The sequence below is a fragment of the Numida meleagris genome, chromosome 7 (genome assembly GCF_002078875.1).
Source record: "Numida meleagris isolate 19003 breed g44 Domestic line chromosome 7, NumMel1.0, whole genome shotgun sequence".
Taxonomy (NCBI): domain Eukaryota; kingdom Metazoa; phylum Chordata; class Aves; order Galliformes; family Numididae; genus Numida; species Numida meleagris.
In genome coordinates, this window is record NC_034415.1 from 3,774,444 (window position 1) to 3,788,364 (window position 13,921).

Sequence of the window (13,921 nt, forward strand, 5' to 3'; positions counted from 1 at the left end):
AAAATTATCAGAAAGAAAACTGAGGAGTACAAATATTCAGGGGAGATTCTCTTTCTTCCCTTTCCCCATTCCCATGGCTCTTATTAAAACAATCAGTTCTTCACGTATGCTATGACAGATTATTTTTCATTACTTAATAAGCTAGCAAATACCTGATCTCACTGCTCCCCCTACCTCGTGCAGTTGTCACTGAGGGGGGTAGTACTAAATAAATACCACTGGATTGAAATAAAAGTACACTGAGGCCAATGTACGTAACAGGATGCAATAGAATATCTGACCGTGTTTTCTACAGCAAATTTCACACACACAAAGCCCTAGATGACATATTCATATACAAGTGAATATTTACAAAGAAAAATCTATTAACTTCAGGAATGGCCACAATCTGATTTTGAGTTTCTTATACACTATCCAATGAGGTACATGGGAAACATAACTCTTACAAATTTCTTAGGGTGTGAAATTCTCCTTAATGTTAGAGTTGATATTTCCCTTTCTCCAGCTACAAACAAAATTGAATATCCAAACAGTAGTCTCACATACTCTTGCTTTTTATTTATAAAGCAAAAATGATCATGCCATTCCAATACAAAGTTGAACAAGATCGGCTACAGTACAAAATGTACATAAAGTCTGAGAATTCACACACACTGTATGAATGCTATTCTCTTTTCCCATATAAAAAAAATGGTATCAACTCCAACAAAGCCAAATACACTGAAAGATGCAAGCTGAATGGTTCACCTGCAGTTTGAAGTGATGTTTAGCAGCATGTAAGTTTTTGAGGCTCAGAAAAGAAAGCCCCTGGTATCATGCCTAGGTACTTCCATTAAGGAAAATAATGATTTTGTTTGAGAATCAAAAGGAAGAGGCAACCAAGACAAGTAGAAAAAAATCTGCCTTCCTCTCTGCAAGGAAGACCACATCCAACCACAACACAGTGTATACAAAACCAAACACAGCAAGATATGAACAGAAAGTTGCTCGCAGTGGTTCTATAACTTGAGATTAGAAAGGGCAGGACAAAAAATTTTGAGTTGACAAAGAAATCACCACTCAAATTCAAGCTTCCACTCCACTTTAAAATGAGTGAAAATTCTTAAATATGCTGGATTATTAACATCTTCTCTCTAGAAGGAAGCTAATATTTTGCACTCCTGTTGCAATTTTTTTCATTACAGGTACATAGCTTAGTAATATTTATTTACAATTACTGAAAGCAGCTTGTGTGAGGAAGGGCATTCTATTTCATTTTATGCATCATATTTTCAGTTTTAGTAGGGGGTTGTCTTCTTTGTTCGGTTCAACTTATAAATTGCATGTGATCTTCCAAAAACAAGTACAGGTTAAGTTTTCAGCTTTCTTCTTAAATAATAATAATAATTATTATTAATAATAATTCCTATGAAATAATAACTATGGATTCGAATACCAGATAGTCTTACTGAAAATATCTGCAGGCATAAGAACAGCTTTTTTGGTCTTCACGTAAGTTTGACAATGACACAACCTGCAGCCATAACTTTACACTCATTGGTGTCATTCCTCATTTATATATAAAAATATATATACACACAGATTTTTAAGAAAAATTATGATCAACTTACCCTCTTTGCCTTTGAATCTTTCCTGATCGTATCTGTTGTAGGCAGCTGGAATAGGTTGCTTATTTCGTAAAGTGGGATCCTAAAACAAATTAAATAAGGTTTGTAAAACACTAAAAAGATATTTGTTAGTTCTCAAACTTCACTAAGTATTACATGGAATAGCTTAAAAGTATAAACTTAGTCCACTTTTGTAAGACTTGAAATGCATTTGAAAACTTCTGATACATTTTAACATCCACTTAGATAAACAGTTTAGAAGTACACACCGAAGGGAACTGTAACAATCTTAGACAAAAGTGAACAATCAGTAAGAAACTACACTAGCGAAAACTTCTAAGTTTCATGAAAACATGGATTTTTTCCTAATACCTCAAGGTTTTAAAGACAAAAAAACTGACAACTCATGGTTAAGCCCTCAGCCATACACACAGTATGTTCCTTGTCAGCTTGATTGAGCTAGTAATCTGTAAACACCCTCAGAATAAAACCTAGTTTGGTGAAAAAAGCATGGTTTGCTTTTTGTTTGTTACAGTGGGGTTTTCTTTGTTTCTTTTTGAAGTGCCTATAATGTGCCAGTAAGTACCAGTTCATTCCTTTTGTGTATGACTTAGTTATGTGGTCACAACTGTTCTTCATGGCATATGAATAGTCCAACGTAGAATTTGTGAAATTCAACATAAAGGAAATACTTGCATGTTGAAATTCACCTGGATACATAAATTTAGGTCTTTGTTAGAGCCAGAAGTAGTAAAAATAAACCAAGTTAAACATCTTTTACAGCAGACTGCCTCTAAAGTTCAAGAATATATTATGTTTAACAAAGACTAACAGTAAATATAATAATACAGAACAAACCTTGTCTAATACCTAGACAGCTTAAACAATAAAGCTGTAAGATTATCCTTCTGATTTATTACAGGCAAAAGAAAGCTGGTTCAAGCTGTTCCCACTCATGAGTCATGTTCCAGATTCTTAAACATTTGCTACCCTATCTGTCAAAAAACCAGCAAAACATTTTGTTTGAAATGGCAGTCATCTCATGTAATACATTTTTTCCAACTAGATGCAGAATGTTGCTAGCGTATGATACATACAGAAGCTGGCAATAACACTTCATCAGCAACTAACAAGAACATACTGAACAAATTAAATATATTCAACCCCTTAAATACCAGCAAATGTAACTTAAGGCAAAGAATATCTGTGGAGTTGTGCTGGAAAGGTATTCATTCATTGGGATGAAACTAAAACAAACTTTGTCTTTAATAACTACAAGACATTCTATTCTCGATTTGGAGTGCCAGCCCTCTTATCCAAATTGCTGCTCTTACTGTTGGTGCTGTATTTGGTGCAGGTCTTTGCTCGGGTGCTCGGCCTTCTTCTCTGGCTTTTACTGATTGAAGAATCGCAAAAATATTCTTGGCAAAGTTCTGAAAAACATTATCAGATATCAGTCCATCTTAGTGATTATCTGCGTTTCAATTAACACCAACACAAGTAGAAAATACCATTTAGTTAAGCAGTGTTTCATAGAAAAACAGAGCCAGCACATAAGTTTTATAAACAGAAGTTTTCCAATTATTTTTGCTTTAACAGAATCCAAACATATGCAGTTCTTAGGCAGACTTGCTACACCGTTCCTTAAGACTTACACATTCAAAAGAACTTGATGAATCTAACTGGCTTCATTACCAAACCAACTAAACCAAGCTCTTTACAAACAGCTAGTATACTAATCTCCTTATCCACTCTTGCCTACCATGTTTTGCTGTAGCAAGATGAAACAAACAAAAATAAATTAAAAAAAATTTTAAAAAGATGTTCACCCAGGATTTCCAGGACCAATCTCAGTTATGCATATGCTAAGAAGAGCCTGTCTGCTCGCAGCAGGCTCCTGCCAGGACACGCTGGGCACAGGCACTGTCTGCCAAACTGTGCTATGAGAAGCTTCCCTATAGCCAAGCACGCTCAGCTGCTTTCAGTGAAGAATGTTTGTGAGCACTTAGGAGGCCTTCCCTAAACCCATGCGGAGCTGCAAGTTGCCAGCCACCTCCTGCATCTTCCAGCAAGGCTCCTGAGCAGAGCAGAACACCTCAGCTGGCTGCCGAGGGTTCATGGACACAACCCTGTCGTGATCCCATCCTTTTCTTTTGGTATTTATACTGATTTACAACTACATTTCATTTAACACCAAATAATCTAAGTAGTAGATCCTCTCGTTTTAAATTGGAACAAGGAAATAGAGAAATGAGTGAATTAAGAGCAATCCATGACAATAACTCTAGTAACGCGAAGCAGTGTTTTGTCAGATAACTCCAAATCATGGAGACACAACCATCCAAATTATACCAATCAATGTTTTTTGAATAAACTCATTTGTTCATATTAATAGCATTGTTTTTTCTAAAAAACTTGTAGGTACTAATTTAACTTTTGAGAAGCATACGTTTATTCTATTACCACTCAATAGGTGTTTAGAGATCTATGCATACAGAATGCCCTTCATTACTGACAATTGTCAATAACGTCAGTATGAGAAAATTTGTATTAATTAATGAAAATAACTTTTTAATAGTTCAGAATACTATGAAGTATTCACATGCTTAGATTCTCCCACAGCATTGGATGTTAACCCTGAAATGTTGTTAACGACCATTAGCATTACAATCCAAATGCAAAAATTATACAGCTAAGTGTGAATTTTATAGAAATAATTTAGAGATCTCTAATGCAAAGCTTCTCTAAGCTTACTCACTTGACCAGAACGTTGCCTATTCCAAAGTAAAAGGGCTGTACCTGGAGACCACCAGAAACCACTTATGAAGGTCAAGTCATTTCTTGGACAAAATCTTTTCACAAAGACTGAAAGAACTCACATAAAGTGTATTTCAAGTTTTTTCTTATCAGAAAAGTCTTGGAAATACACTTCGACGAGCTTGAGCCATGTGCATATCAATTATATGCAAATACTCAAAATTGGCTCTCCTCTTAGGAAAACTAGTCCAACTACATGTTTTTACTTGAAATTCAGAGAGTTCTCTCTAAGTCTGGGCTGGGCAGCATAACAATCACAATTCTCCTCATTGCTGTGCTCCATCACATGCTATCTCTTGGAAAGACAAGCTCCTCAGTCTTTCAAAACTCAGTAGGAGAAACTGATTAAATAACAAGAACAGGAATTCAAAAGAGTGATTGTCCACAGAAAAGCCAGATCTTTCAGTCACGGGAAGCTACAGCCAGCTTCCACATTCCTATTTCACTCTTAAAACCCATAGTTTACACACTCCTAAAAGTAAGCTTAATTTTCAAAATATGAATTTTTCAAAGGCATTTTAGCATCTCAGTGTTTAAATAGCTGGACCAAACTTCAATTTCCGTCAGGTTGAAAAACAACAGGATATTCTCCAGTCTGCTGAAAAGAAGTTCTTAATAAGCACAGAATTACAAAGTGTTCTTGCTGATGTTTTCTCTGACAGAATCAAAATGCAGGTTCCTCAAGGACACCAGTAATGTCTATTTAGACAGAGAAAAAAATAGCACTTCAGCAAGCACTCAAACTAAGGTCATCATCTTGCTTTTTATTGTCTTGTTTGGGGACGTGGGATTACATTGTTATGACAGAAAAAAAATAATCAATCAGAACATCCATTGCAGGTACTGACTGATTTGCAAAGCCCTGAAGAGTGGAAAGATCACTAAGTTCTCATCGTTCATCTCATTAGAGACTCAGAATACAAACGTGCTCCAGTTTCTACCCAGATTTAGTTACATTTAAACTCAAATGCAACATTTTTATTATTAAATACTTCCAATGTGCAGCACAGAAAAAGGAAAAAATCCACCTCTCTCTGCATGAGGTCTTAAAGAAATCCGAACGCTCTTCAAAAGGAACGCTTAAGAAAACCCTTAGTATAAAAAGGACAATTCCATTAATTCTTGTTTTTTTTTCTGCCTAGAGTGCTGCTACACCCGTGAAAGCTCTCTTTGTTGATTCCAGCCATGTCTACACCTAATAATAATTCTTCCCATTGGGAAAAAAAAAAAAAAGAAGCAGAATGTTTCAGCAGCCATAACAATCAGGATTCTGGTATTTTCTTAAAGCTCTATGTTAATAGCTCCCATCCTCCACCGTGCCTCTTCAAACTGGACCCATGCACTAGGGGTAGACTGAAAAGAGAAAGCAGCAGTAGCCAACAGAGGACAGCAGCTATGGTCAGCTAAACAGTCAGTCATCATCGTACAGGAAGGGTCCCGACAAATTCTTGAAGAAAACCTGCAACAATATATAAATTCTCCAGGTCTGCTGCCGTAGATACGCTACCCCTTGCCAACATAGTGACTAACACGCAGCAAGTCAACTTGCTATCACTGGAGTTAATTTCATAGCAATTAAATTGTTTGTATAGTACATTAATTGAGTAACTGTATATTTAAAAGAAAATCTTTTGCATGTTTAAATTTAATGCACACATTTCAATCCAGAGTCCTTTAGTTAAGGAATCACTCTGCTATGTCAAAGAAACTCTAAGTATCTTCCACACAAACTGTTCACAAATATTGAAGCTGATTTTCACTCCTTACTATTCTGAAGAGAAGGCAGTCTCAGAGCACTGCATTTTGAACTGCATGCTCAGTTGCCCTCAGATTCAAAGGTTGAACATATCCAAGATTAATATTCAGGGACAGCTGCAAGCAAGCACAAGCACGCAAATACAGGTAGCGTGGCTTTGTGAACTCTTGATATTCTCTCTACTGTGCTTTTTGAGACCATAACGATTTCCATCATTTCTGACCCAACATCTTTCCTAACACAGGAACTTTTCAAAAAAAAAAAAACACAGCTAGAAATATGATTTTGGATGATCCGGTTGTGATGAAATAACCCCTCTTCCCATTTTCACTCTTAAGTTTCCACTGAATAAGAAGCACACACGCTTAATACGTGTACAGAGGCTCACGAAACTTAAACCACTTTCCATACACCTTTGGCCTGTAAAGACTGCAATACAGTAATTCACACAACGGTACGATTGGTACAAGAAGCACAAACAGTTACAAAAGATCACCTAAATAAAAAACAAGTCTTGTTAGTTAAATCTTTTTAGTGCTTTCTGGACAGGAGCAATGTAAGGAACAACTGGAATTTATATAGCTAACAAACTGAAGCAGAATATAGGGAAAAAAATTTAAGCTGTCAATGAAGGAGTTTCTTAAAAAATATTAATAAAACTTGATTTTTTTTTTTTTACTAACTGCTGTGGAAAAAGAAAATGAAAGTCACATACTCCCTTTCACAAAAAGCTGCTCTGGGAATCAAATAGCATTTCTCCAGTCAAAACATTAAAGTATCACTACAGTCTACAACAATGAATGGAAAACGTAGCTATTAGCCCTGTATTTCCATGGAGTGTTTTCAGTAACAAGTTTCACTCCTCACTTGGTCCGTATTTGATTTTATTCACTAGATTTTTACAGCAAGCTTATTGTAAGAAAGACCTGCAAAATATCTAATTGGAAATAGAATGAAGACTAACTCAGAAGTATGAAAAAGAAAAACACTATAATATCTGAGTTTATTTCTTAGGTGCATCATACAGAAATACAATCTTCGGTGCACTTATTTATTAAACCATAGAAGAAGTGCCCAAATATTAAGTAACTTTACAGCTAACCTAAACTTCATTCAGGAAACATAGTTCTGTTATTATTTTCTGACAAATTAGAGGTACCATTTTACAAAATAAGATTCAGTGTTGCTCAGTATGAAAACAATTGTCACGATCTGATCCATTTTGCTTTTCAGAGCTGTACTCAAAACATTATCAGTTAGAATCTAGCAGCAATACAACAGTCTTCCCAGTGAGCTAATACAAAACACAGAATGAAGTAGAGTTTGGGAATTTAAACCTATCCCATGCCATTAAGCTTACGCATAGCCATTTTAAAACCATACCTTTCTTCCATTTGAAAACACTAAGACATACTAACCTGACACAACTTTTGCCCGTTCAATTCCACTATTGAATTCACTACTGTGAATTTCAGGAACATAGAACAATTCTGCCACCTAGGGCCCATATACAAAATTGGTTGTACAATCAAAATTTAAAATTTGCAGAATTTTACTCGGGCCTTTTAACGATTGAAACTAATTAAAAACACTACCTTACTCTTGCTGTAAAATTAAAATAATTTCAGTATTTACTGACTTCATTACTATGAAAGCTCAAAACGCATCCAAAAACCCTTATGAAACAGAGTAACCAAAGAAAGTCTCACAGCATTTACTTCAAATGCGCCAATTATTAATTATAGGGTTGACCCTTTTAATAGAAGACATTACTTTGTCAAAAAAAATAATAGTGTATGTGAATGCTATCCATTGGATGTAGTATTTTCCAGGCAATAACACAAAATCAGAAATACTGAACACTGTAAAGATGGGATACATTTGGTAAAAATTAAGAGTCCTGCTATTTTTCTATACAGAAACTGAGAAGACCACAGAGGAATAATGTTCAGAAGTAGTTCAGAGCAACACGTTGTATGAGGTAAGCTGGCAGTTGTGCGTTACATCCAAGGTAAATGCTACATGCATACAATGCAAAGACCTAATCTCTCTGTCTAGGTCAGCTATAAATGCCTCAATTGTTTCACTCAGTTCTGGCCTGCATCACTATGCTCACAAACAATAAATTCAAAAGCAAAGAAAAAATTTGAAGACTAGAATTTAACACAGAAAGCTCAGTCACATTCTGCAGAACGAAGTTAGAACTCGGTCCAACCCCCTCAGTATTCGTGTCCTTTTTATGGCCACACAGTGCACTGGGCAGCAACAACCTTTTTTCCTACAGATAAGTAGAGCTGACTTAAATAGTATGGCAGGATCATCATAAGCAAAGATATTAAAACTAAAATTAGATGAAGGTTTAAAAGAAGCTGTTGGTTTCAACAAGCGGCTTCTTGTTATACAAAAGAAAATAAAACCTAAGAAAAACATACACTGTATAACCAGTTTTTTCCACACAAGAAAAAAAAAAATATACAGCAGTAGCAGTGTTAAGACAGAAAACATTTCATTCAGCCTTACTTCCCACTTTTAATGATGAAAATATTTATGTGTCAAAATTCACAACATTCACTTTTGATTTTTTGGTACAGTAAGCGTTAAGCAGGGAGAAAATCAAATTGGTCACTCTGCAGGAGGGAAGCAACATGAAGTAAAAAGTGAGACCTTGGCTTTCAAATTTTGACCTCGATGTAGTAATTAATATACACAAAGAAAATCTTACAGTGACAAAACCCACAATTTCATGATTCAGAGCTGACTAAACTAGAGGGATTGAGTTTGAAATAATCCTGACTCTATACTAAGTTGCCATGTGTGTTTGCTTTGGACTGATAAAGTTATTTCTCCTAGGGAAGAACTTGCTCAATTGAAGGTAATCCTAACATATTTGTACTTGCAAAAAAAAAAAAAGAAAAAGAAAACGAAGAAATAGAACAAGATTGATAACTTAAACTTTTAACAGTAATCTGTAGGATATCTCTACAAAGAAATGAATATGTTGTTTTTTTTTTAAATTAGAAAGACTCAGAGCAAACTATTACCAAATGAATATTGCTTCAATTCAAAGAGTTATAAACTCACAAGGCCAACATTAGTGCATTTCCAAGATCCCAGTTTAAGATTTCTCCACAGCTAAGTCATATGCTGCTTTTATACCAAGTATAATACCAACTATTTCTGAGCATTCTGGGAGCTTAAAAAAAGAACTTTTTTTTTTTTAAAAAAAGAAAACACAAGTACATCAATAACTGAGACAAACTCTCCCTTTCAATATGCCTGTGAGTGCCCTAACTCCTCTATAGAATACTTTAGTATTCCTACAGATAGGACTCAAGTGCCACAAACACATTTATAGCAGAAGTGGAATGAGGTTTTTGCTTCAGAAAGGATTGCTGAAGCCTCCTTCTACACATGACAAAAATCAAAAGATTATTCAGGAAGGAAAGACAGACAGAGGAAGGACATGACAGGAAGGAATCAATTTCAGTTTAAAGACTAAGTTTTTCCTAAGCGTTCTGTGCTTTATTTTACAAAACAGACATTTATCCAGAAACAGATACACAGACAGAACTGAGACCCCTGCAAGGCAATAATTCAAAACTTCGTACTCTAAACAGTTATGATGATCAATATTCTATGTACAGGTTCAAATCTTTAGCCACCAGATAAGATGTGCAGTTCAATGAACTAAGGTTCTCTCTGTGAAGAAGTTACTAGCAAAACTAACTTTCGTGTTTTCCCTTAAGATTCGCAGTTTCAGCTCCAACTGTTTTAAGGTATATGAAATCGGACAAGCTCAACCTGCCCTCCAGAAACAGGTTTCATAGTCAGTGACATGACTGCATTATCAATTAATCTTCTTCTAACATAGTATAAGCAAGCATCCTAAATTACGTGCTTTATACAAGAGACCACCATAAAAAACAACAGTGAGGTATCTACAACATCAACACCTTATCAATCTGAAAGTTAACTTTGACTTTTAAAAAAAAAAAATTCTCCCTTTACCTCCACTACTTTTTTCTCCCAGCATATCCAGCTGTCTCCAGCACAAAGATGGTAATTCCCTTGCCCCAGTTTTTACATCTGTGAACATCAACAATCAGAACTGGACTGTGCAACCAGTAAGGACAACAACTGTGGCAGCTAGAGAAACCACAAGGGAGTGTAAGCTTTCAGTTGGTTAGACAGTCAGTTCACCTACAAAACATCGTTGCATACCTTTACTCAAACCTGAAATTTTCTTGCTCCTACATGATGTATCCTTTCAGTTCTAAAGTTCAGCTACTATAATGGGAAGTAAAACCTTATGCTAAACAGATTCAATTTGGCTCTGAAAAGTGGTTACATAAAAATGTCACATTATTCATAAAATCTAGAAGACTACGCTATAGACTTGGGAAGGCCAACAGAAGTTTAAAGCAGACAGCACAGGATGATGACTCACCCACCCAAGATTAAATCAACCACTATTCCCAGAGGAGGGCAGAATGGCATAATGATCAGGTCGGAAACTATCGAAAAACACTTCAATAGAGTTCTAAGCCAAACTTCAAGAAAAGCAAGCAAAGAAATGCAAATTCTGAAAGTCTTACAGACATAAAGGATGCGCGAGGTGGAATGTACAACTTGAAGAACAATAGCAACCTCACAAATTCAGTATAAAGATAGCCAGGGATCAATGCAACAGCCAAGTACAATATTAGGATAATATAAGGGGTTGTACAGATACAGGACTTGGGTTATGCATTATAAAAAGCTTAGAGTGACGTGTGAATGACAACCAATCAATGACAGTCAATGAATGACAATGCGTGTGAAATCACTAAAGCACTAAGGCTATACTGCCAGTATCAATTTGACAGTAACAAAAATCGTGAGACTTCCATAAAAAGAATCATGAGATTTTGAAGTGCTGAGAAGAGAAGAAATGCAGAGATCAATTCTTTAGCTACCATAAGTAATTGATTGTTGAAGCAACTGGTCACAAAAGTCACAGAAGGAAAAGCATCCTTTATTTAGCCCACAGTACCTATATTAATATGTAGCTTCTGAAGAATACTCTGTAATAGGATTATCAATACACTCAAATTCGACATTCTTGAAAAAAATTCACCACTACTTAATTTCAGCAAGGGGAGCAGCACAATGAAGATGCTATTACAAGATAATTAGAGGCAGACCTAATGGGGCAGAATGCAAGCGTCAAGAAAATTTGTAAAGATGTACATAGAATGTTGAGGAGCATTTTGCTGAAGGAATCACTATTCTCTCTAAAGACAGCAAAAACAGAAGAAAACTGCCCAAAGCCTTCTGAGAACAGATCTTGAGCTGTGCTCTAATCTGCCTAGTGTTTTCCTTTTGCATCTTGAGTCATCTCTACATGAATGCACACTACAAAGGACATGAAAAGTTCACATACAGGAGTTTCTCCTCTGTGGAGAAGACAGTTTGACATCTGTCTCATATTGAATCAATTTTTTTTAAAAAGAAGTAATGAAATTGACATTTTGAGGGTGCTCCTAAGTTGTTACCTTTACCACAGGAGTTCTAAAGGAATTCAGATATTAAGTTAAACACAACGTGGTAAACTACTGTTCAAGTCAACTTCATTTTTAAGTGTGTTCTAGGAGGATTCAAGAGACTACTGATAAATCTGTACCAAGCAGATACTGAAAAATTACAAGATAAAGAAATAGCGGGCACATTAGCAAGTCACATACCAGAGAGGAAAGCCAAAAGAGTAGTTGCAGATGGGTGCCACACTTCCCTGATCAAAAGAAATGAAGAGGCAAGTAGGTTCTCTCAGGCACGTCATTTCTTATCTAACTGAGTTACTTAACTTCTCAGAAGTTCTTTACAAAGACTCTTTAAAGGAGGAAAAAAAAAACAACAACAAAGTAAAAACCCTCTCAATCTACAAACAAAATCCCCAAGCTGTTCTAGGCTAAAAGCACTGTCCTGTGTAACAAGTGATGTTTCCCCACCTATTTACTCTCACTGTTTCTTTTACAAAAATATAACCCTTGGATGATTTCTGTCCAAGCTATCAACACTCCTGAAATTCAGCACAAACACAAAAAAGGACTTGCTGTTATGCCCCATTATTTTCCTCAGACTATTCTGAGGAACTCCGTGCTGGAGTCCCAAAATTCACTTGATCTCTTATTTATATGTCCTTCTCTCTGTGCTAGGTTTTGCCTAAATACGTCACCCCACCTCACTATTATTACAGTGATAACAGGACAAAATACCTAAGTCTTTACCTATCATCTTTACAAGACTCCTTTGGAAGACACAAAGCTGAGAATGTCACGACTTATTCACTACAGGAGGAAAAGCTGACCAGATTCCTTCAAAACCCACATTTCTAATGATTAAAATGTTTAAGGTTTTTAACAATTTATCTATCATAATTATTTACGTTTAACTGTGCAGCAGTGAGATTCCTACAAATCTCACAAAGCAGCAACACTCCACATGGAGCGTGCAGGTACATATCATGTACCTAGTGATTATCTCATAATTCAGAAGTGTTTATTCCACCACTAAAACCACGAGACTACCTTGTCAAAATGACTGCTACATAAAACACTTGAAAATAAGACAAGGAAAATCTAGCAACTTCTTCCTAGTACCTGTAGGTACTTTCCTGCAAGGATACAAAGCAGACAGGCAAAGGATACAATTTAACAACCACCTTGGTAAAACAGATACTTGCAATCTGTTAGAAATTGACATACTGGTTCCTCAAGAAGTTTAGTCTCAAGTGTCTGCAACAAAGAAAGCTTGTCTGCTTTGGACATTCAGGCTATCAGCTGTGCTTGCAACCATGCTCCGGATGGCGCGTAATCAAGTGCAGATGAAGACCTGAATTAAAGGAGCTTGAAGGAACATAAAACACAGGAAAGCCTCATCATGCTAACACTTCCTGGTTTTGTTCATTTTATCATTTTCTCTCCTCAGTTCTCCAGCACTTTCCACAGCTGTATGTACATCACTACTTCTCCCAGTTACACTCCAGTTTTGTCTGTTTTAAACGTGCAGGTACTTTCCTACAGCCTTCTCAATTGTAAGACTCAAAACAGCTTTGTTTTAAAAGGAATTATGCAATTACTTGGTGCGTCTTTTTTTTTTTTTTGAGATACCTTTTAGGCTTACGGTAAGGAGGAAAGAATGAACTCTCTTTGTAACTGCGGCAATAGCCCTCTATAGCTTGTCTCTACCTAGAACACCAAGCATAATCGTCCCAGTCATCTACAGTTAACAGAAGAGAGATACAGAAAAGAGAAAACACAGTTTGTCATTTGGATCACAAAAATAGTTTGGTATCTACATCATTACCTTGCCTGTGCTCTGTAAGATTGTAGTTCTTGTCCTCCATACTCTCTCCCTGCTGACAATATCTCTGGTTACATCCACTTCAGCATCAACAAAACTTCTCTGTTTAAGAGCAGTTATGTCATCATCCAGATCTGTTTTGATAGTGGATCTTTTCTTTGCCATGATTTTTGCTTTGATAGCAGCAATTTTTTCCACTGACATGGCTTCTGACAAGGACCTAAATGAGCAAGAATAGCAGAAGAGACTGAGTAACAGCACAAACAATTCTGAAAGAATTTGTGAAAGAGTAATTTCCTGCTGCTTAAAGTTTATGGCCATGCCATAAGAAGTCACCTCACGTATACTTAAACATTATACAAGCCTGCAATGATGTTTTGGGCGTTAGAATCGTTTTTCT

At 36.1% G+C, this 13,921-nt stretch overlaps 1 protein-coding gene across 1 annotated transcript in view; it reads right to left on the bottom strand.

The window, feature by feature from the left end:
* CDC73 (cell division cycle 73) overlaps window positions 1-13,921 on the bottom strand; it is a 102,000-nt gene that overhangs the window by 78,761 nt on the left and 9,318 nt on the right. Inside the window, exons 7-9 of the mRNA XM_021405242.1 lie at window positions 13,525-13,741; window positions 2,942-3,040; window positions 1,611-1,689 (exon numbers count right to left, since the gene is read on the bottom strand). Coding sequence (XP_021260917.1) covers window positions 1,611-1,689; window positions 2,942-3,040; window positions 13,525-13,741 — 395 coding nt within the window. The remainder of the gene's footprint in view (window positions 1-1,610; window positions 1,690-2,941; window positions 3,041-13,524; window positions 13,742-13,921) is intronic.